Source organism: Artemia franciscana, chromosome 1 (assembly GCF_032884065.1).
Source record: "Artemia franciscana chromosome 1, ASM3288406v1, whole genome shotgun sequence".
Lineage (NCBI taxonomy): Eukaryota > Metazoa > Arthropoda > Branchiopoda > Anostraca > Artemiidae > Artemia > Artemia franciscana.
The window spans coordinates 31,898,682-31,924,102 of record NC_088863.1 but is presented as its reverse complement, the minus strand read 5'-3'; the positions used below and the strand labels follow the sequence as shown (position 1 = coordinate 31,924,102).

The 25,421-nt window shown below is 36.2% G+C and overlaps 2 protein-coding genes across 2 annotated transcripts in view; both read right to left on the bottom strand.

The window, feature by feature from the left end:
- The window catches only part of LOC136028679 (ATP-binding cassette sub-family F member 2-like), a 335,229-nt gene that overhangs the window by 157,684 nt on the left and 152,124 nt on the right, over positions 1 to 25,421 (bottom strand). The gene's annotated exons all lie outside the window — the stretch shown is intronic.
- On the bottom strand, positions 5,025 to 25,411 carry LOC136028632 (gamma-aminobutyric acid receptor-associated protein). The gene is made up of 3 exons (XM_065706465.1): positions 25,236 to 25,411; positions 15,247 to 15,444; positions 5,025 to 5,277 (listed from the first exon to the last, which is right to left on the bottom strand). The coding sequence occupies exons 1-3, from the start codon at positions 25,323 to 25,325 to the stop codon at positions 5,212 to 5,214; spliced, it is 354 nt and encodes a 117-aa protein (XP_065562537.1). The 5' UTR covers positions 25,326 to 25,411; the 3' UTR covers positions 5,025 to 5,211.

The following is a 25,421-nucleotide window of genomic DNA, read 5'->3' as shown; positions in this document are numbered from 1 at the left end:
TCATTTTGACAACCTTCTTTGGATTTACTAGAAACTTAACAGTTTCTTTGGATTTAGTTCAGCATCAGGCTCAGTATTCCCTGAAGGTTTTATACTTAGTTGTTCCTGAAATACGTCAGATATGCCCTTTTGAAAATCTTAATTTAAAAAGTGTCATATGACATTGTTTAATGTACCCCTAAACTTTCCACTTAATATCCTTAGCTGCTCCCGAGTTATTGCATAAATGCCATTTCGACAACCTTGATGCCCTTGAATCTTTTTATGCATTGCTTGAAGCATTTGCTTAACATTCTCTGGAAGTTATTTATTGATGTCCTTAGCAATTTCTGAGATATTCCAGATACGCCCTTTTGAAAACTCGAACACACATATTGTCTTGATGTAGCTTAACGTCCTACCTCAACATGCCCAGAAACTTCCATACAATGCCCTTTCTCGTTTTTGGAATGTTGCAGATACGTCCTTTCGATCACCTGGAGTCACAGAGCATCTTTATATTCAATTCAACATCCTTCACGATATTCCCTTAAGATTCAACTTAATATCCTTAGCGAATCCTGACATACTGCAGATACATACTTTTTGACAATCTGGATGTACAAAGTGTCTGATTTAGTACAACATTCCCTGAAAGTTTCAACTTAACAACTTTAGATGTTTATGGAATATCGCAGTTATGCTCTTTTGCCAATCTGGATGCACACAGTATCTTTTGATTTAGTTCAAAATTCATTGAATGTTTCTACCTAATACCCTTAGCTGTTTCTGCAATGCTGCATTTTACGCCATTTTGAAAACATGATGCATGCAGTGCCTTGTCCTTTAATCAAACAACCCCTTTAACACGCACTGAAAGTTGCAGCTTAATATCCTTGGGCATTCCCTAGATATTGTATGTGCACCCTTTTGACAACCTGGATGCATATAGTGTCCAAGGAAATTTCAACTCAATACCCTCAGCTGGTCCTACAATATTGTAAATAAGTCCTTTTTAACAACTTGGATGAGCAGACTGTCTTTTGATTTAGTTTTACACCCACCTCAAGATGTCCCTGAATAATAATAATAATAACAATTTATTTTGACCCGCTACAAAAATCAAAGCGGAGTATCAATAAAAGAAACAAAACAAACACTACACAAAACAGAAACAAGAGCTAAGAGCTCATATGGCACTTGTGACGAGGCGAAAAAGTTAAGAGCCAAGAGATCATATGGTATGAGCTCTAACAAAATTCTATGAATCAATAGATTGATTTAAAAAAGAAAATAAGAGGCTTAATGCCGGTCAAGATTTAAAATAAGAGCTCTGAGTCACAAAGTCCTTGTGAAAAATCCCTATTTTTTTCTAATTTTTCCTCTCCCTTTTGGTCGAATCTGGGAAAACGACTTTATCAAGTCAAATTGTGCAGCTCCCTGACACGCCTACCAATTTTCATCGCCCTACTACGTCCAGAAGCACCGAACTCGCCAAATCACTGAACCCTTCCCCCAACTCCCCCAAAGAGAGCGAATCCATTACGATTCTGTCAATCACGTATCAAGGACATTTGTTTATTCTATCCACCAAGCTTCATCCCGATTCCTCTACTCCAAGTGATTTTCCAAGATTTCCCCCTCCAACTCCCCCAATGTCAAAAGATCTGGTCGGGATTTGAAATAAGAGCTCTGAGACATGTATTCCTTCTAAAAATCAAATTTCATTACGATCTGATCATCTATTCGTAAGATAAAAATACCCCAATTTTCATGTTTCCCAAGAATTCCAGTTTCCCCCTCCAACTCCCCCGAATGTCACAGGATCTGGTCGGAATTTGAAATTACAACTTTAAAGCGCAAGATCCTTCTAAATATCAAATTTCATTAAGATCTGGTCACCCTTCGTATGTTACAAATACCTCAATTTTCAAAATTACCCCCCCCCCAATTCCACCAAAGAGAGCAGATCCGGTCCAGTTATGTCAGTCACGTATCTTAGACAGGTTTCTATTCTTCCCATCCAGTTTCATCCTGATCTCACCGCTTTAAGTATTTTCTAAGATTTCCGGTCCCCCCAACTGCCCCCCCAAATTATGCTTGATCCGGTTGAGATTTAAAATAAGATATCTGAGTTACGAGGTCCTTCTAAATATGAAGTTTCATGAAGATCTGATCACTCCTTCGTAAGTTAAAAATACGTCATTTTTTCTTATTTTTCAGAACTACCCCCCTCCCAATTGAGCGGATCCGTTCCAATTATGTAAATCACGTATGCAAGACTTCTGCTTATTTTTCCAACCAAGTTTCATCCCAATCCCTCCAATCTAAGCGTTTTCCATCATTTTAGGTTTCCCCACCCCAAATTTCCCCCAATGTCACCAGATCCGGTCAGGATTTAAAATAGGAGCTTTGAGACACAATATCCTTCTAAATATCAAATTTCATGGAGATCCAATCACCCGTTCGTAAGTTAAAAATACCTCATTTTTAATTTTTCAGAATTACCCCCCCCCCAACTACCCCAAAGAGAGCGGATCCGTTCTGGTTATGTCAATCATGTATCTAGGACTCGTGCTTTTTTTCCCACCAAGTTTCATCCCGATCCCTCCACTCTAAGTGTTTTCCAAGTTTTAGGTTCCCCCTCCCAACTCTCCCCCCCCCAATGTCACCAGATCTGGTCGGGTTTAAAATAAGAGCTCTGAGCCACGATATCCTTCTAAATATCAAATTTCATTGAGATCCGATCACCCGTTAGTAAGTTAAAAATACCTCATTTTTTTTAATTTTTCAGAAATACCCCCCCCCCCCCAACTACCCCAAAGAGAGCGGATCCGTTCCGTTTATGTCAATCATCTATCTAGGACTTGTGTTTATTTTTCCCACCATGTTTCATCCCGATCCCTCCACTCTAAGTGTTTTCCAAGTTTTAGGTTTCCCCCTCCCAACTCCCCGCCCCCGTCACCAGATCCGGTCGGGATTTAAAATAAGAGCTCTAAGACACGATATCCTTCTAAACAGCAAATTTCATTGAGATCCGATCACCCGTTCGTAAGTTGAAAATACCTCATTTTTTCTATTTTTTAAGAATTACTCCTCCCCCCAACTACCCCAAAGAGAGCGAATCAGTTCCGATTATGTCAATCATGTATCGTTTTTGTGTTTTCCAAGATTTTAGGTTTCCCCCCCTCCAACTCCCCCCAATGTCATCAGATCCGGTCGGGATTTAAAATAAGAGCTCTGAGACACAATATCATTCCAAACATCAAATTTCATTAAGATCCAATCACCCGCTCAGAAGTTAAAAATACTTCATTTTTTCTATTTTTTGCGAATTAACCGGCCCCCCACTCCTCCCCCCAGATGGTCAAATCGGGAAAACGACTATTTCTAATTTAATCTGGTCCGGTCCCTGATACGCTTGCCAAATTTCATCGTCCTAGCTTACCTGGAAGTGCCTAAAGTAGCAAAACCGGGACCGACAGACAGACCGACAGAATTGGCGATTGCTATATGTCACTTGGTTAATACCAAGTGCCATAAAAACAAGAAACTAAAGCAAACGAGTAAGGCCTCCGTGGGCGGGCAGATACTTATAAGTAGACTGGGGTATTTTGCCAGCAAGCTCTGTGAGCTTCGACCCAATATCCGGGAAACTATAAGTAGATATGAGGCTCCTATTCCTATACCATGGAGGCAGATACAATAGAAAACGGGAAAACCGGAAATAATAAGAACGAATTGAACTGATATCTTTTTTATGAAAAATAGGGTAAATACCAGAAAGAAACAAAACCGAATGATCTGTAAAAACCGAATATAATTTAGCAAGAGACTTTCTATTGTATCTACCTCGGTTAGCAACAATTTTAGAGTAACTTAATTGGATTTTCTTCTTGCAATCAGCAACAGTGAGAGTCCTTGTAATACCTTAAAAACTAGGCATCCTTTCCCCGGACCACACTGCCTTTCTATGAAAGGAATTAAGCTAAAGTTTCAGCTTAATGCTCATGATCATTCCTGAGATATTGCAGATATGCTCTTTCGACAACCTGGATATGCATGTTGTCTTTTGATTAGTTCAACATTCTCCTAACTTTCCTAAAAATTTAAACTCAATACCCTCAACCATTCCTGCTGATAAACCGTTTTGATAGCTACTATGCAAAAAGTCTGCTTTGATTTAGTTCAACACCCCCTGCAATTTCTATTGTAATATACTTTTTGGGGACCCAGGATCAAACATTCCCCCTTTCCCAGTAATAGAACTTAAATGCAAACAAGGGGAAGTTTGGATAACTTATAGCCCTTGCCCCAAGTGGTGTGGGGTGTCATTTCATTCTTGGAGGCAGTTGCAGAACGGAGGCAGTAGGGCTGGTTGCACTCCAATCACTTTATATTCTTAAAAAACCACTGGAACCTTTTAATTACAAATCAAAAGAAAAAAAGAAAATATAAAATGAAGCTATAGCATTATTGCGCAGCCTATGATTTCTATGCTTAAAATCAGCAGCATAAACTGAAGAAATTATATTCAAAAACTCCTGCTTTGTACATTAGTCTGCCTTGCTAGGATTGCATATTTAATGAAATAAGTATATTCTATATTTTCACAGATATTTCGCGGACACTTATGTATTTTGCTAGATCTTAGCATGTTCCCCGCGTCTCCAATTTCACTTTTTCTGTGTCGACTAGAGTACGTGAAACACTCCTGGAATTATGCTTTGTTGGCTGTCGTAATCTTCTAATAACGAATTATTCAGAATATTCGTTCCGGAACTGAATTGTTTCCCATGGATACTATAGACGAGAAATGGAAACATGTTAAGAAAAAAATATATATATATGCGTACCTACTAAACTAAGTTACGATATATCTGGGAAAAAAGCTGCTAAAGCTAAAAATAAGGACATTCAACAATTATATCAAGAATATTCCCAAAAACAATCTGATACGGTATTAAAATAATATCTTTTCTTGTACTATATTTAGTGTTAAAAATATCAATAAAAGAGTAAAACCTACAAAAAAGGAATAAATCTTCAAGCCGCTAAATGCACATTTATTCTCAAACGCTATACAATTTTAACAAAAAAAGAAAAACAAAAATAAAACCGTACACGAGTTTGATGTATATGTAAATATAAATTTCACTTTTACCTGTGAGACATTCTCACTTATTTCAAAACGGATAAAAATAAAAGAAAGAAAAGAAATAACCATTAAATTTACTGACCATAAACACTCTCATCACTGTAGGCAATGTACAAGAAGAAGTCCTCTTCATGGTAATCCTGGAATAGAATCGAATGTTACATTACAAGCATGGAAAAAACTAAAGAGAAAGGGAGAGAGACAGAGAAAGAAAGGGTGGAAGAAAAGGAAAGGCGAGTGAGAGAACAGAGGCATATATGAATGTGCATTTTTTGTGAAAGTCTATACACCTGAATATTTTTCTAGAGGCAATGACTGGCCCAGTCTTGACACACACAAGTTAAACTTTATTTGTTAGTTTTAACTTTAACATGGATTTTGAAAAAGTTTAGTATGCTACAATGCAGAAAGGTTTTTAAAAAAATTGATTCATAGGCTGAGAGGAATTTTTAACAACGAAAGTAGAAAGAAAAGAACTTGGTTAGTCCCAGTCACGTTTCATAGATTTCATACTTAGGGTAGATGAAGAAGTTTAGGATAACCTGTCAAGCTATTAAAAATTGAACTTATGTGATTTTTGATTGTCAAATTCCATTCTTAAAAAGTGTTTTTTTCTCTCTTAGAAACCTGTTTTGACAAGCAAACATTTGTCAAATTAGCGTTGTTGCATGGTACAGCAAAGCTTATTCGCTGGCTGTTAGGAACCTATTTTTGTCTGTTTTATATTGAAGGCAATAAAATCTTTGGAGGGAGGTATTCACAGCAACTTGTTTTTGCAGGCGTAAGCCTAATAATTTAATGTTTTTGTTGTAATTCTTTGACAGGGTTTCCAAATCGATGCGTTATCTTTATATGTAGTTTCGTTATAATTCTTGCAGTTTCTATTGCAAACCTTTGCTGCATAATTCATCAAACAGTTCGTGGTAACGAACCGTAGTAAGGAGCGACCCGGCTCAATAGTAACCGAAACTCTAAAAAATGAAATTTTACCAATTGGTAAAATTGATACCAATAGTTACATCAAAAGAATCGCATTTTAATGCTGATTTTAAATATAGAAGTTTCACCAATAGCATTTATACCCATCAAAAGTTACGAGCCTGAGAAAATTTGCCTCATTTTAGAAAATAGGGGGAAACACCCCCTAAGAGTCATACAATCTTAACGAAAATTACACCATCTGATTCAGCGTATCAGAGAACCTTATTGTAGAAGTTTCAAGCTCCTATCTACAAAAATGTGGAATTTCGCATTTTTTGCCAGGAGACAGATCACGGATGCGTGTTTATTTGTTGTTTTTTTTTTCCCAGGGGTGATCGTATCGACTGAGTGGTCCTAGAATGTCGCGAGAGGGCTCATTCCCCAGGCTCATTTTTTCCCAAAAGTCACCGGATCAAAATTCTGAGATAGCCATTTTATTTACCATAGTCGAAAAACCTAATAACTATGTCTTTAGGGACGACTTACACCCCCCGCAGTCCCCGTGGGAGGGGCTACAAGTTACAAACTTTGACCTGTGTTTACATATAGTAATGGTTACTGGGAAGTGTACAGACATTTTCAGGGGGATTTTTTGGTTTAGGGGGGAGAGTTGGGGGGGGGTTACATGAGAGGACATTTCCATGGAGAAACTTCTCATGGAGGAAGAGAATTTCAATGAAGGGGGCGCAGGATTTTCTAGCATTATTTGAAAAAAACAATGAAAAAATAAATATGAAAAGTTTTTTCTACTGAAAGTAAGGAGTAGCATTATAACAACGAAAAAAAATTATTACGCATATGAGGGGTTTACCTCCTAGTTATACCTCACTCTTTACGCTAAAGTATTTTTAGTAATTTCAACTATTTATTCTACGGCCTTTGTGATTCAGAGGTCATTCTTAAGGAATTGGGACAAAATCTAAGCTTTAGTTTAAAGAGCGAGGTATTGACGAGGGTTGAACCCCCCTCATTACGCAATAAAAACATACGAATATAGAAGTTCGTTATGTAAGTTAATTCATAAGTTACGAATATTTTTTACCAATGAAAAGGTTTGTAAAAAATTAAAAGTTCTAGTTGCTTTTTTAAGTAATCAAAGATTTGGAGGGCAACTAGGCCTCCTCCCTCGCTCCTTTTTTCTCAAAATCTTCCGATTAATTGCAAATAATTAATATACAAATTTTTTTTTAATTATTTATGTGCGGAGAGCCAAGATCAAAACATGCATTTATTCAATAACGTCCAGAAATTAAACATAAAAAAACAAGTTTTTTTAAAAGGAAGTAAGGAGCAACATTAAAACTTAAAACGAACAGAAATTACTCCGTATATGAAAGGGGGTTCTCCTCCTCAATGCTCCGCTCTTTACGCTAAAGTTTCTTACTGTTTTAAAAATAGAGTTAAGAGAAAGAGTCAAACGTTAGCGTAAAGAGCGAGGCGTTGAGGAGAAGCCCCTTTCATATACGGAGTAATTTCTGTTCGTTTCGAGTTTTAATGTTGCTCCTTACTTCCATTTAAAAAACTTGTTTTTATATTTAATCAGGAAAAGAAACAAAATCGCATCCTATAAGCCTACAACAGATACTTTGGCCTATTAAGGCAATAAAGAATATCTGCACTGCATAGCCCGAATTTGCTTTTATTTACTTCTTAACTCTATCATGAATCTTTTAATTTAAAACTGGTCGACAGTGAACGAAAGGTGTTGAGCCAGGGTCAAAGCGAGAGTTTTTCAAGAAAGCTAATACCAACTATTAAGAAAATAAGAACAACCATAATAGAAATTCATGTCCTGAAAAGAAGATAGTGCAAGTAGTAAGAAGACAAAACAAATCTAGATAATTCTGATGAAGAAAATGTAGCTCAAAATGCTATAAGATGGCTTATGTTTACGCATTACTTGTGAGGAGAATGGTTATTCGGGATTGAACATTTTAGATGATAGAACTGAGACCACAGTGACCAACAGAAACAGTAAATCATTTCTGAAACCATACAACCTAAGCACGACAAGATACGAAAAAATATCCGCAAGGAAGAAAAAAAAACGAGGATCGCTGCAGCCAGTGAAGAAAAAAAAGGGCAAATAATTCGGCTGAGACCTTAACTAGGACATCCCAGTGGAAAAGTAGAAAAATTAAAACTGCAGAAACAATCACACAAAATCCCCAATTGAAAGCGTTTAATTCAGACGAAAAGAAAAAATTTAAAGACATAACCTGAACATTACATCCAAAAATCCAAATAAAATACAGACTTTATCAACTGTTGTAAATATAAAACCATACCCATTTTGAGTAGTGGTGTTTATAGGATCCCCTTTACTTGTTGCTGTTTTTATATTGGAAGCATCCGTCAGCCACTCTAAGAGAGAGTTGTTGGAACACGGCTTTTCAATCAACAAAGCCATAAAGCTTCACCAAAGGCCAGCGAATTTTTATTCCACCTTGGCTCTACATGTGTACAATAACCCACACCACTTCATTTTGTTTGAAAACACATGTATTGTTGTCCCTATTAAAGGTCTTGTGCAAAATTTCAGTGAGACAATTGAAATCAAAATATCTACAACAATGTTTAGCCCTTAATAGGGATACTGGAGACACTTATCTGAACTCCACTTAAAAAGAACTTGTCAATTCAGATTTTCCTCTTTTATATTATAACATTTCCCAACCTAAGAAATTATCAGATGATACCAGATCTGCTAATCGGTCAGCTTTCAAAAAGACAATAACTCAGATTTAGCACCTTGAATTGGCATTCAAAATTGGATATTTTTTTTTTCCGCTTACCCTTTCAACGTTAATTGGAAAGGTTTCATCTATTTTAGTGATTGTTTTTCAAGGGTTGTTCTTTTGAGAATGACAAATTCCCCCAGCCCCCAGGAAAAGGTTGTAAGTTATACCCGGGGCACATACAGATTTTTACAGAAAGCGTGGTCATATAATCTTCAGAGGGGACTCATTGGATTGGTAATCCGAAGCTCTAGTGCCCTTTTCAAGAGTCAAAGTGATCGGAGGACAGCTACCCTCCCCCAAACACACACGTCGGATTGTCCCGAAATACATCTAATTTTGAGATTGCCATATTATTCAAAATAGTTAAAATACCATATAACAAGGCTTTTGGGATTGAAATAAACGCGCAGAGCCTGGGGGTAAGGGTTAGAAGTTATGCTCTGGGGACTTTTAAGGTTTTTTAATGGAAGGGATGGTCGTATAAACTTTGGAGGAAACTAATTTGGTTAAAATTGGAACAAGTAGTTCCTTTTTAAGAGTCAAAAGTGACGAAGGAGCTAGTCCCCCCCACAGCCCCTCTTCACCAAACTAATCTGATTAAATTTTGACAGCACTTTTGCTCAAAATAGTCCAAAGAACATTTAGCAATGCCTTTAGGGTTGACACAAAAATACCCCCAGTGTCCTGAGGATAGGGTTGTAAGTCATGCCTTGGGGCATAAAAGGTTTTTATGGAATGAGTGGTCATACGAACTTCAGATGGGGCTCACTTGATTTGAAATTGGAAGTTACATTGCCCTCTGCAAAAGTAAAAAGTGATCTGCGAGCAACCAACACCCCCCCCCCCCATAATCATGTCCCCAAAGACATCCAATAAAAATTTGGCGATAGCAATTCTGTTCATTGTAGTTGAAAGTTCTACAAACTATATCTTTGAGGATGACACCTCCGCCTCCACAGCTTTCAGGGCAAGGGATGTAAGTTATTCCCCAGGGGCATTTAAGGTCTTCGTAGAAAGGTTTATCGTATATACTTCAGAGGGGACTCATCGGATTGGTAATCTGAATTTCTGGTGCCCTTTTTAAGAGCCAAAGTGATCAGAGGGCAACTACCCCCCCCCCCCAACACGTCATGTTTTTCCGAAATACATCGGATAAAAAATTTTGACAGTTATTTTATTCAAAATAGTCCAAAGATCATATAACAAGGCTTTTGGGGTTGATACAAAACACCAGAGACTGGGGGTGAGGGTTGTAAGTTATACCGCGGGGCATTTAAGGTTTTTTACGGAAGGGATAGTTGTTTAACTTTAGAAGTGGCTCATTTGGTTGAAAATCGGAAGTTCTAGTGTTCCTTTTCAAGCGTCAAAAGTGATGAAGGGTATTTAGACCCCTCCCGGACAACCCCTCTTTTCACCAAACCTATCTGATTGAAATTATAAGAAAACGGTTTTGTTCAAAATAGACCAAAAAACATATAATAATGCCTCTAGGATTGATGCAGCCCCCCGGCAACACTCATCATTTCCCTTAACATTCTCCAATCAAAATTTAGAGATAACTATTTTGTTCATCGTAGTTGAAGGGTCTGGAGATCATGTCTTTGAGGAAGACAGCCCCCCCCATACAGCTCTCAGGGCATGGGTTGTAACTTATGCTCTGGGGGCATATAAGGTTCTTATAGAAAGGGGGGTCGTATATGCTCTGGAGGAGACTCATTGGATTGTTAATCAAAAGTTCTAGTGTCCCTTTTTTAAGAATGAAAGTGATCAGAGTGCAGCTACCCCCTCCCAATACACATAAACACGTCGTGTTTTCCTGAGATGCATCAAATAGGTATGTAGAGATAGTCGTTTTTCAAAATAGTACAAAGATCATATGACAAGGCTTTTGAGGTTGATACAAATCACCAGAGCCTGCAGGAGAGGGTTGTAAGTTATACCACAGGGGGATTTAAGGTTTAAGGTTCTTATGGAAGAGATGGTTGTATAAACTTTAGAGGTAGCTCTTTTGGTAGAAATTGAAAGTTCTAGTTCCCTTTGAAGAATCAATAGTGATGGAGGTCAACGCCATCCAACTACCCCTCTTTTCACCAAATGTATCTGATTGAAATTCTGCAATGGCGATTTTGTTTAAAATAGTCCAAAGAACATATAACAATGCTTCCAGGGTTGACACAGCCCCCCAGAGCCCTGGGACAAGGGTGTTAAGTTATTCCCTTGGGGCATATAGTTTCTATGGAATCGGTGGTCATATTAAATTCAGATCGGTCTCATTTGATTTGAAATTGGAAGTTATAGTGTCCTTTTTAAGAGTCAAAGTGATGTGAGAGACACTCCCACGCCCATTATTTTCCATAAAAATACATCCAAACAAAGCTTTGAGACATCAATTTTTTCAGCATTGTTGAAAGGTTTAGTAATTATGCGTTTGGATATGTCAACCCCCCACCCCCAAGACCTCAGGGCCAGGGCAGCAAGTTATGCAATCTGTTCATTGTTTACATATAATATATGTTATTGACAAAAGGTGTGCATGTTTGACTTCTACTTTCCCAAAATATGAAGGGGACTAAGAAGAGTCTTTCAGGGAATGTTGAGGGGAGTGTTGAATTAAATCATAACATGTTACGTGTATATTGGTCGTCAAAAGGGTTTAACTCAGGAATGACTGAGCATATTAATTTGGGATTTTCAGGAAATGATAAGGGAGATGATCAATTGACCAAAAAGGCAATATTTGCACGCTACTACTACCACAAGTACTATTATTACTACCACTACTATCACTAAAACTTATGCTACTACTGCTATTAAACTACTCCAACTACTACTTCAATTGCAGCAACTTGTGAGGCTTAGGGTATTATGAAAAGGGCGTCAAAAGCGCACATCAACAATATTTTTGGAACAGCTTAACGTGTCAAGGTGAAACTTCTGGGCATCATGAAAGCACTTTTCAAAGACCAAAAGGCAATATGCACATGCTACTACAGCTGTTGATACTGCTGCTGCTACTACTACTAATACAACGCTAACACTGCAACTAGTTTTACTACTACCGAAACTACTGCGATAATAATACTATTAAGGCTAAGTCTATGAAGGTAAAATTTGAGAGTGTATTGATGGCAAATTTGAATTAACAAAAAACACTATGTGCAATTAGATTGTCAAAATAGCGTATCATAAGAATTGATTTGTGTATTAAGTGGGAACTCTCAGAGAATACTTAAAGGGGAGGATCAATTGACCAAATGGCAATATGTGCATACTACTACTAATACTGCTGCTGCTGCAGCATTTACTAGTTCTACTATTACCATTAGTCCAATTACTACTTCTATCGCCATTACTTGTAAGGTTAAGAACATTTAGATGAAAATTTCAAGAAGTATACGAATATACAGGTTATCAAAGAGCAAATCGACAATATCATAGCAATTGCTCATTGTATTAAGTTGAGTAGTTATACTACTCCTATGACTAGTATTACAACTATGGCAAAGGGTATGAAGGTAAAATTTTCAGAGAATATTACTGAAAGTTTCTGTTGTACCGATAAGAACCTGCCATCCATAAGCAGGTTGTCAAAAGGGCATATCAGCAATATATTAGGAACTGTTTCCGGTGTGACATTAAAACTTACAACGCTTGTTGTGGGGGGTGTTGAACAAACCAAAATACAATATTTGCATTATAATACTAGTACTGCTACTATTATTTTTACTGCTACTACTACTACTGCTACCAAAGCTAGGACTACTATTAACTCTACTCCTGCTGCTACTGCTATAACTACTAGTGCTACTGCTACTACCACTACTATTACTACTACTAAACCTAAGGGCATCAAGGCGAAAATTTTGGGCAATATTGTAAATGTGTTGAAATAAATCGAAACATTCTATGGCAACATAGGTTGTGAAGAGGACGCATCAGCGATGCTTAAGGACCGGTTGATGGTATTAAGTTAAAAAATTTCATTGTGTGTGGAAGGGGATGTTGAAAAGAAGGTGTTGTGTTTATACTCATACTACTGCTACTACAACCATTGATACTATACAAGCTAAGGGTATTAAGATGAAGGTTTCAAGGAATATTTAGACGGATGCTGAACTGATGTCAACAGGGTGTCAAAGCAATATCACAACAACAGTATATATTATTACGTTAGACCTTTCAGGGTAAGTTGTGACAGATTTTGAAATAACCAGAATACAATAATTTAATTTCTTAGACCACACTGCTTTTCCATTTACGAAAAATTGATTAAAGAAAAAACGGGTTTAATTTCTATTAACCAATACCAGAATACACTATGTGTATACTTTTGATACTACTTCTACGGTTACTGTAACTGATGACACTAAGGTCATTAAGTTGAAATGTTTAGGGGGAGTTTCAGTTAAAACGAAAAAATTAGATGCATGCAAGTATTAAAAGGGTATATAACCAATATCATAGACAGCGCCACTCTATCAATGCAAACAATATCATTGACAATTTAAATTAGCTAATTTGATTGGAAATTCAAGGTTCTAGTACCATTTTTAAGAGTCTAAAGTGATTGGAGGGCAATCAGCCCACCTCTTTAGCTCATAATTTTTCAAACACTTCCAATCAAAATTTAAGATGGCCATTCTGTTCAGCATGGCTGGACGGTCTTGCAACTGTATCTCTAGGGATATTGCGTAGGTCAACCTCCCAGTTATGCAATTTGCCCATTATATTAAAAACCAAATGTTGCCTTAAAATTAAATAAAAAAGCCCAGTGTGTATGCTGATTGCCAATAAGGCACCTCAGCATTATCCCAAGAACGACAGAGGGTATTACGTTCCAACTTTCGGGGCTACATCTATTACTACTTCTGCTCTTAAAATTTAACTAAATCAAGAGTCCAAGTGTATCCAAACTGTCAAAGAGCATAGATAGATTTTTTTGCGAATGGTATCTAGTTTTGTTTTTCAGGTGAACTAGAGGAAGTATAAAAATAAATTAAGCACTGCTATTTGTGTCAAGATTTTAGAAAGGGTGTATGTTCTTAAAAAGTGTTGAATAATTTTCTCCAGCATACAAATAGCAAGCCAAATTATAAATTCTTAAAGAAAAATCAAAAAGATTTAAACTACAATGTTCTTTTCCCGTGAAAAGACTATGTCAATATAAAACAAACCGAAATTAATTTTAAAAAAATTCCACAAAATAAGTTTTTCAAAGAAAAGTAAAGAGCTCCATTGAACCAAAAATGAGCAAAAATCAAATCAAATAATATACCAAACGTAAAACTACCACATATCAGCATCAATAAATAAATGAAACACAAAACGAACAGAATTACAATAAATAACCGAGTCAAACTCAAAATGAGCAGAAATTAACATAAGTAGGGCTCAATACCCCTATACCTTCCTAAGCCCGGTACACAATTTGCACTTTACTGAAAAAAATAAATTTTAAATGTTTTCACTTTTATAACTTTGATAAATAAAATATTATTAACAATTTAAGATAAATAGCAGTATATGTATATTAAAGTGAAAATGCACATTCATTTATAATTTTTTTTGCCCAAGCAATTGCTTAGGCTGAAGGCCCGAGCAAATCTGTGGACTCTGAAGGCCCTAGCAAGGGAAAAAAGGCAAAATAAAGTCATTCTTTCTAGATAGAGGCTAGCAGTGAGAGGTAAGTTTTAAACCACAGTTAATTTTTAGCCCAGAGTCCTCCTGGTAGGGGATCAACAGGACCAATACCCTCCCTTCTACAAATGCTTTAAGGTTCTCTTTTAAGACAAATTTAAAGTGGTCCAAAGCTTGCCCCTCCAAAGGAAACTTGAACAATAATAGTCTTAAAAAAAATGTATTTCTTTTGTTCTTCCCTCCTAGCCATAATTTTCAAATCCCAACCCTTCCTCCAAAGAATTGTATGCACACGTACATCTATGCATGGGTCTGGCAACTAGCAACTCTATGCTCAAATGTGGACATAGGCTAAGAAGAAATGTTTAAGTAAACCCTTCAGACCTACAGCTGCATTGAGACATTCTGGGAAAAAAACTTGTTATATTCACCACAATTACATCAAGGTGGTGGGTAAAGAACAATAAACAATACATAATACATGGAACATTCTAAAGATATAATCAATTTTGATTTGAGAAACTTGTAGGAAATAGTAATTTAAGAAATATAATTAGCAGAAAATTGGTTTTGAAATAATTACATGCAGAATTTTTACTTTTACAATAAAGGACAGAACTTCTCATATCTATTTGTACTGTCTCTTCAAAGTCCTACCAATATTTTTCAACAAATATAATAAAATGCAGCAGTTGATAGTAACTATGAAAATATTCTACTGCATCAAAAAAGCTGGCAAGTTTATTGTACCTGGTAAAGAGCTCCCATGGTAGCACTAGTAGGAGGAATCACATTGTTCACAAAAAAGAACAAAGCATCTTCTGGTCTTAGATGAATACGCTTCCTTATCAAAAAGTAGAACTGTCCAATTGTCAGGTCTGAAGGGACAAGATACTTTTTCTTGTCCAAGTCACCAATCCTAGCCTTTGGTGCCTTTTCAACAATCACCTGAAAGAATATAGTTAATTTTGAATATACTATATTGAAATGCTCCTTATCAGCATATTTATCAGCTACCATCAATAGTAGAAACAAATTCTTTAGCTTTTATCTGGTACCACAGGGAGCATAGCTCTTCCTAGGGCACTTAGATATACTTCACCTTTTGTTTCTTCAAATCTTTGTAATTCAAATTACATCCAAATTTATCTTTCTCTGACTGAATGGTTAGTTCATCATCCTTTGACTTTGCACCAATTTCTTTAAAAAATCCTACCTCAGTACCAGTCCTGTGTACTTCTTTTTTTTCTTTTTTTTCTTCTTTTTCTTCTTTTTTGTGTACTTCTTGTCTTCAAGTACTTCTTTTTTTTTACTTAAGTACAAGTATCAAGTACTCAGAGAAATTTTTACTTAAGTACAAGTATTAAGTACTTCTCTAAAAATATACTTAAGTAATAAGTACTTTCGAAAAAGTACTTCAGTATTTAAGTACTCAAGTACTAATGTTTCACTTACAGTAAATAACACACAAAACACTTCTTTAATATCCATTTCCTTTCCAAGTTGACAAGATAAGCAAGATTCTACCAAGAAATAGACTGCTTTTCAGAAAAACCAATAGTTTTCATGAAAAAAAGTCATTGGTTTCATGACAAATCGAATTTTGCTTCAATTAAGATAAAAAAAAAGAAAAGAATTTACAAGGTTCATTCATTACAGCTTCATCATAACTTAACTTAATTTCTTAGTTGCTCCTTTCAACAGCAGAAGCTTTTCAAACATTCAATCTTCGAGCACGTCTCTTTTTGGAGTAAAAATTCCACCACCTACCAAAAAAAGTCGTTCTGCAGATGCAAACAAGGAATGACACAGTTGTACTTCCTGAAAACTTTCATTACCCTTGGGTACACTTTGAGCCTTTCTGATAGTACCTTTCTTGGGTACACTTTGAACTTTGATAGTTCCTTTCGCCTCTCATTTCAATATGATAAAACCTCCATCTTCACAGAATTGGTTTTATGGCTGCGGTTGCGAGAATTATCATGAGTTGTTTCTTTATCACTAAGATCAGAGTATTCATCTCCAGACACTAAGTTTTCCAAGTGTTTGGTTAACCAAACACTCGGAAAACTATAGGTTCTATCACTATCTTAGCTTTTTGACTATCTACCCTGGTTCTACTGCCCTAGCAATGACGTATGGATGGAAAATAGATAGACACATCTATTAACAAATGAACTAGCAACATTTTTATACAATCCTAATAAGAGGGAGGGGGGATTAATGCCAGGTTTGCTTCTCACTCAGTTTGACTATCTGTCTTGGCCTTTCTACAATTAGCCATGACTTGATGCCACAACTATTCCATTTTAATTAAAAAATCAACAACAATGAGAAGAATGAGAGGCAAACAAGCATCTAAAGTGAAAATGGGGCCATTCTGCAATGAGTGTCAGGCAAGGCAATTGATTCAATTTATAAACTTAGACATTTGCTAGACTAATAAAAAAGTTAATTTAATGTTAGTTGAACATAAGTTGACTGAAATTGCAAGGGGAATAAGCGTCCAAAGCTTGAAAGGGCCTCCTATCTGGCTCGAATGCTATAAAAGTGAACCCAATTATAGGCTAAGACAGTTGGGCTAACAAAAACTGAACTGTCTGTGCTTGTGTCTTAGGTTTGACTTTCTTTTCATAAGCTCAGGTAGTTTTACCAATAAAAATGTCCAGATAGTCAGTAAAATGGTATGACCTAGACTAGGCAGCCAAAGAAAGAAAAAAAAAAGTAAATTTTTTTGAAATTTTCCACCAGGCTGGGAGCCGCTGTTTTCAAGGACTAAAATCCATTCATCCACTAACATATAGGCAGTTCAATCCATTGCACCAGCCCTGCATTATGCTGATATAATTTTTCTGTGCCAATAAGAAAGTACTTGAGTACTTAAGTACCCTTAAGTACTTCAATTTTTTACTTAAGTACAAGTATTAAGTACTTTAGAATTTTTTTACTTAAGTAGAGTAAAAGTACTCAGAATTTTTACTTAAGTAATTACTTAAGTATTTCCCAACACTGCTCAGTACCCTATCTACCTCAAAAATATAACTCTAAAAACTTAAAAAGTAGTAATATTTTTTGCTAAGGTTTTTTCTTAACTTGTTTGGTTGTTTATTTTTTTTTTTCGTGTCTTCCTTCTATATATGTGTGTTATTTGGTCTAATCCTGTTGCTCTGGGAATATATAATATTTTGTTTTCCTTCTTTTTTTGGGAGGGGAGAGGGGGGTTGAGTAGCGTTGCATTCGTTTTTCCTTAAGTTACTAAAACATTCCTGCTAATGTCTTCACTTGTTCAGGGGGGAGGAGGCCACTGTCATTTGAACCCACATCTTTCCAAATGTATAGAATCTAAGTTTTGGTTCTAGAGAATTGGTTTGTAACCGTCTGGTTATATTTATTATGTTGCTCATTAATGTATTTGCTTTTTGTTCTGTTTGCAAATAAAGCACTTCCATTTAAAATTCACAAAGATAAAAGTATGATAGTCAATATCAAAAACGAATTGAACAATATTTCTCAAATAATATTTGATTTTCATCAAAAATAATATTTTGACAAATTGCAGGCATCTATCAAAATATAGATCATCAGAATTGAAACATGGCAAGTGAATTTCTCAGAAACACCATACCCTTTTTCTATGAGTAAGGGTGGGATTTTCAATCTACATGATTGGTGAAAACCAAAATGGTGTGACTTAATTGGCCTGTGCCCCTCCCCTACTCACAACCTTGCACATGAATAAACTCTTTGTTCAGATTCTGGTCCCACATTTCAATTCTGATTCCAATTCTTAGCCAAACTGAGCATACTTTATTGACTATGTTTTTATCTACACTGAGTAGCAAAAGGCAACTGAAAGATGGGAGAGGTGCGGTCTTACTTTGGTAATATTGGGTCGTTTTTAAGCTTAATCACACTTCACAGTTAAAAATCCAGGTTCTTTATTTAGTCTGTATTAATTTTTTCTGATTCCTACATCACAGGGGAAAAAAGGATAATAGGGAAAATTATACACAACCATTTGAATCCTCAAAGGCTAGTTAGCAGGGAGGCTAAAAGGCACTTAAGACAGAAATACAGAAACTAACCATCCCTTTAAATAATAAAAAACAAATATCAAGAGAGTAATATGAAAGGGAAACTGCCAAACCCAGACCACCAAAATATCAAAAAAATCCTTGACAGACTTGAAGTAAGCTTCAAAACAATAATTCAGTTTTCAATCTGGCTGACATGCTGCTGTGCAAAAATTGGGGTAGCTTAGTAGCAATACTACTTGGTAGTTTTCAAATTTGTTGGCATATTTTGCCTGGAAATACCATTTTTACATATAAAAATACTTTTTGCTAAAAAAAAAACCTGTCAAAACAAATGTTGTGCTGTTCAAGTGTTGGTAGCTTTCAGAATTCTGCTACTGACAGCTTTGGAACTTTTCCATACCTGCTGACATGGGATTTCATTGCAAGAGTAAAGGCATGCTGAACAAATCTACAGTAGTGTGTGTTAATATTAAGAGTGACTAGAAGTACCAACTTAAATGGGAACATAATACAGTTATCAACAATTTCGTTGTGGTTTGGAATCCTATGAATACATCAATTTTATCATTGTGCATAATTTTTGAAATAGTAGTTCACACTACGAACAGTATAATGAGACAGGAAACTGCTCTTGAAACATTCTAGCAGATATCCCCTAATAGCAAATATTCTAAGTGAGTAGACTAATTAATTATTTATTTTGCTTATTTTAAAATAGTGGTAGCCTATAAAGATATATATTCAGGGTGTGGAGGGGGATGTCATTTGAGCCTCAATCTTTGCAAATGTCTAGATTCTTTAGGTTTTTCCCATATGTTTTGCTTATTTTATCTGTTTTCAAGAGGTTTTGATGAACTTGCCCTACTCTTAAAATTAATTTCTATACATGTACCCTGTATTATAGACAAGTTTATTTAAAAATGATACTAACGTGTAGTTTAAAAGAATTAAAGATAAAAAGAAATAAGCAGGCAAGTTCAGGCTATCATAATACATTTGTTAGAAGTTTATAAATTACAATTTTCTAAATTATATTACTAGCATTACCTTATAAACAAGACCAACCAGTTAAAATAAAAAGAATAGGTTTAAATCTTAACAGAGACAAAAATTACAGTACTGTGACAATGTGTACTTTGTCAAAACCTTTGGTCTATTTTGCCAACTCAAGTTTGCAGGAGCAACACTTCAATCAATTTAATACTTGTTACCAATCCTTAGAAAGCATAAAAATTGTGTCTAACAATTTTTTTTATAAAAACAAGAGCTAAGAGCTCATATGGCACTAGTGACGAGGCCATGCGAGTCAAGAGCTCATATGGTATGAGCTCTAGTAAAATTATAAAAATCAATAGATTGATTTAAAAGGAAAATCGGAGGCTTAATGCTGGTTGGGATTTAAAATAAGAGCTTTGAGTCATGAGGTCCTTCTAAATATCAAAATTTTTTCTACTTTTTCCTCTCCCTTCAGCCCCCCCCCCCCCATCCAGATAGTCCAATCGGGGAAAACAACTTTATCAAGTCAATTTGTGCAGCTCCTGGACACGCCTAACAATTTCCATCATCCTAGCACTTGCAGAAGGACCAAACTCGTCAAAGCACTGAGCCCCACCCCCTAACTCTCCCAAAGAGAGTGGTTCCGGTAAGGTTAAGTCAATCACGTATCTACGACATTTGCTTATTCTACCCACCAAGTTTCATCCCGATTTCTCTACTCTAACCATTTTCCAATATTTCCGGTTTCCCCCTCCAACTCCCCCCAATGTCAACAGATCTGGTCGAGATTTGAAATAAGAGCTCTGAGACATGAGTTCCTTCTAAATGTCAAATTCCATTACGATCTGGTCACCTGTTCTTAAGTTAAAAATTCCTCAATTTTTTAATTTTCCAAATCAACACCCCCCAGCTCCTCCAAAGTGAACAGATCCGTTCCAATTATGTCAATCACGTATCTATAACTTGTGCTTACTTTTCCCATCAAGTTTCATCCCAATCTCTCCACTCTCAGCATTTCCAAGATTTCTGTTTCCCCCCTCCAACCCCTTATGTCCATGGATCCGATTCGAATTGAAAATGGAGCATCTGAGACATAAAATCCTTCTATATATCAAGTTTCATTAAGATCTGATCACCCATTCATAAGATAAAGATACCTTAATTTTCACATTTTCCAAGAATTCTGGTTTCCCCTCCAACTCCCCCCCCAATGTCACCGGATCTAGTCAGGGTTTAAAATAAAAGCTCTAAAGCACAAGATCCTTCTAAATATCAAATTTCATTAAGATCTGATCACCCATTCATAGTTACAAATATCTCATTTTTTTCTAATTTTAATAAACTGCCCCCCCCCTAACTCCACCAAAGAGGGCGGATCCAGTCTGTTTATGTCAGTCAAGTATCTTGGACATGTTTTTATTCCTCCCACCAAGTTTTATCCTAATCTCTCCACTTTAAGTGTTTTCCCAGATTTCCAGCCCCCCCCCCATGATGCTGGATCCAGTCGGGATTTAAAATGAGAGATCCGAGTTACGAGGTCCTTCTAAATATGAAATTTCATTAAGATACAGTCATTCCTTTGTAAGTTAAAAATACCTCATTTTTTCTAATTTTTCAGAATTAACCCTTCCCCTCAAACTCCCCCAAATAGAGCGGATCCGTTCCGGTTGTGTCAATCACGTATCTAGCACTTCTGCTTATTTCCCCCACCAATTTTCATCCCAATCCCTCCAATCTAAGCACTTTCCAAGATTTTAGGTCCCCCACCCAACTCCCCCATATGTCATCAAATCCAGAGCGGATCCATGCTGGTTATGTCAGTCATGTATCTTGGATTTTTTTTTTATTCTTCCCACCAAGTTTCATCCTGATCTCTCCAATTTAAGTGTTTTCCAAGATTTCTGGTTCCCTCAACTTCCCCCCCCCCCTTAATGACTCTGGATCCAGTCGGGATTTAAAGTAAGAGATCTGAGTTACGAGGTCCTTTCTAAATATGAAATTTCATTAAGATCTGATCACTCCTTTGTAAGTTAAAAATACTTCATTTTTTCTTCTACCCTTTCATCATGTTGAGTCTTCTACCTTTTTCGTCATGTTGAGTCAAATACTAATAACAAAGCTGGTGCAGCTTTAACCTAATCAAATGCAATCACAATGTGTTGTTAAGGACTTAAACAAAGGACTTGGCTTAAGGATAACGAATGGGGAACACAATTGGTGCTGTAGTCTTGCATCAGACAGTGGCTTAAACTTTGGTTGACTCAACCACATCAAGAGGAGCAGAAAAGAAGAAAGAAACAAAAAAAGAGACTAACTGGTCAAGACTGCAAGGATGATGTAATACATGATTCATGATTGTAAAACTGTTTTTAAGCACAACATTTTCAATGCTGATCTTGACAATGTCATAAGAGATATAACTGTTCAATTCAAATTAGTGTTATCTTTAGGGGAGTTTTTTCTGCACTCCATGGCATTAGCCTTACAAGAAATTACAAGTGACCTTACTGTCAAAAAAGCAGTGGACCGAGTTCAGAAGTACCCAAAAGATTTAGAAATTGAACTTGCTGATTAATCTGCAGTTAATATATTCAGCCAACTTTGGTGATAAAAGCCTACTACCATTTGATCTCTTAAACTGAATCCATAATTTGAATTTAGAATATTTGTTTTCGAAGTATAAGTAGCCCCATAAATAGTTGCAACAATTCCTGCTATGGTTGCTAGCACTTGTTTACTATGCTGAACAGAGTTAAAAATGTGTTATGCTCAACAATTTACCAAGATACATCACTCTCTATGTCAAGAATCCTAAGCTGTGCAGGCTCACAAATCAACAAAGTCTACCAAATGACCTTCACAAAATCCAAACATGGGCACAGGATTAGCTTCTTGAATTCAACATACCAATGTGTAGTGTCCTTATCTTTGGTAGCAAAAATCCCTGTCACCAATACACCATGTCCAATCCTAACTTACTGTCAAACTTATTGCTAAAGATAAGTCCTTAAAAAAAGATATAGAAATGCTACTTGATGAACAACTGAAGTTCTATAGCCACTTACAAAAAGCAATTTAAAGTGCAAATCGAAGCCTAAGTCCCCTGAAATAGCCCATAACTTAATTATCCTATATATTCAAACCTATTTTGGAACATGTCTCATCTCCTCTTATTTCAAGGATACTAGCCTCATTTTAGGAGCTCATATGCACGCCCCAAAGTTTTTAGTTGTTCTACAATATCTTGTATACAAAAAAAAAAAAAAAAAAAAAAAAACAAGGATGCTTGAAGCTACCAGCTACCAGGATGCTGCAATAAAAACGTGGCACTGATGGTGCTACAAGTAGATGTACATCTAAATAACCTCTTCTTTACTGAGCATTCAAGAAGGCACCCACAAAAACAGCTAAAATTTCCTGTCAATGCATGAATCTGGCAATAGTCTATGATTAAGCAGCATATTCCAAGTTTAGGCTCAAGCTTAAAGTGTATGTCCATGATAATACTCTACTTTTAACTATTAGTGCATTTCAAATTGTTAGAAATCATATTCTTATTAAGAAATTTTAGACAAATCCAAGGATACAATTCACTTTCTAAGTGGCATAGCCTAGGCCTAATAAGAGATTCTATAGTGATTTGTCTGTTGAAGAGGCATTTAGCTGGTAAACAAACTCCCAGGTATTTATTGATTCTTAATTTTTTTACTGTTAATTCAATATATGGGTAAACCAGTTTTAACAAGATTGATGCTAACAGAGGTATATAAGCCATATCTAGACTAAGATAAAAAAAGTAAAATCTTTGAAGGTATGTAAAGGGCTTAAAGATGAATTTGCAAGTAAAGCAATTAGTATATTCAAAAAGAGCATAAAAAAGGCATTAAGAGGCATGTTTATTTTATTAATAGGTCATTTATGTGAGCTTAAATTACCTTAAATCATATTGTTCAGCAAAATAAGGAAAAATCCTGTAGAGTTAGTTGCTGGTTAGTAATGATGGGGAGCCCTTGACTCAATTGTATCCCACTCTATCTTCCATGGTTTAATGGACCAATTCTTGGGAACAGCAATCTTAAAGGTATGAACAGAGGTAACAATTACAGCAGCATCAGGAAGATTGTTCCAATGGGCAATCACTCTATTGGAGAAGTAGTGATTGTGGACTTTGTTATCTACCCTCTTCCAGGAAAACCCCTTACCATGCCCACTTGTTCTGGATGATTCATCAAACTGAAATGGATTTTGAAGGAAGAGTCAGCATTCAAAAGCTTACAAGTCATTATGACATCCCCTCTGTGACACCTGTACACAAGTATTGGGAGCTTTAGCTTATTCTTGCATTTGTCAACAGCTTTTGTTGCCCATCTTTGGACATAATTTATTTTTTGCTGATCACCCTTGTTCAGGGGTGTTGTTACACACATCCCAAATTCTAGCAATGGTTGCAAAAGACCTTTGCACAGTTTGGTCATAACTTTGGATGATCTGCTGTGTACTGAAAACTTGTTTATGTCAAGGGTCTGGGATGCTTTGGCAACTGCTGTTTGTACATGTTTGTTAACTTTTAGTTCATCATCAACAACAATTCCCAAATCTCCCCTCCCCTATCTGCCAAAGAGTCAATCAATTCTCTTGAGCCATCCCCTCCTATAATATGGTACTGTCACCTTATGTTCTTTCCCTTGAAGTGCATTGACAAGCACTTCTGAATGTTAAATTCAAGTTTCTACTAACAGGACCATTGTGAAATCAAATTCAGGTCTTCTTGTACAAAAACTCTTGTAATTGATGACTCTGTAGAGCTAATAAACTCTGAATTATCAGCATAAGGGTTCATTTTATTTGTTACACCTTCTGAAGCATCATTAATAAAAATATTGAATTGTGTTGGACCTAAGATTGTTCCCTGAGGCACACCACTGTCAACTTCTGAAAAAAATTCTTGCCCATTGTCCCCAAATACCTTAACTCTCTGCTTTCTTCCTGAAAGGAACTGTATCACCCATTCTACAACCTTTAATGGACACCAACAGCAATTAGTTTTATCTTTAGCTGGTGACAACAGATTTTTCAAAGGTTTTGGTAATATCTAAAAGGATCATTTCAACTCAAGTATTGAGGTCTAGCAACTAGAGATATAGGCTCACCATAAGCATCTATAAGATTTGTCTTAACTGTATACCCAGATCTGAAGCCATGTTGGCTGTCTATGAGCAGTCTGTTGTCAAATAAATGTTTTGTATTGAACTGTTCCATATCTACTGTTAGCTTCTAAGCTACTGGGCATCTTTCACCACCAGAAAGGATATTTGTCAAAATCTCAGGAGACCTAAACTCCATAATCACAGAAGATACAATTCAGTCTAAGTATTTCAGGTTATGCTCTGTTTGATCACTGGGGATATTGTTCTATTGTCTTACATGATTCTAGTAAACTACTATTTTGAGGATTTCCATGGAAAACAAACACAATTGCTCCCCCCCCCTCTATCTTCTATATTGTAGTGAACTGGTACCACCAGGGGAGAGAGGGGGAAACTGGAATTACATTGTGATACCTTTGATTGTTACATTGCAGCAGAACATAAAAGAGAGGATCTAGTAATGTTTTATGACTTATTTCTGTCCTAAAGACTACCTATCAATCCACTCAATTTTGATAGCCTAGCAAAGGCAACATAAAACAAGTAGGCTCAGGCTTACAGGAACTCTGTCTGGATACTTGCGACGGATCTTTTCTCCTTCCTGTCTTCTTTTCTCGAAGGGGTGTTCTTCTTTATATTGCCACCTCATTTCGATAGAATAATCTCTGCAAAATGTAAATCCTATTAAAAATTATCCTTTGGTACGTCTTTCGTTAATTCTTCCAAAATGGTCCAAGGTTATTAT

What these genes read in the sequence shown, in the direction of transcription:
- LOC136028632 (XM_065706465.1), bottom strand. Translation starts at nt 25,325, where the DNA reads ATGAGGTGGCAATATAAAGAAGAACACCCCTTCGAGAAAAGAAGACAG. An exon ending in AGTATCCAGACAGAGTTCCT is followed by an intron (nt 15,445 to 25,235) that starts GTAAGCCTGAGC and finishes ATATTCTTTCAG; the next exon opens with GTGATTGTTGAAAAGGCACC. An exon ending in CCATGGGAGCTCTTTACCAG is followed by an intron (nt 5,278 to 15,246) that starts GTACAATAAACT and finishes ATTCTATTCCAG; the next exon opens with GATTACCATGAAGAGGACTT.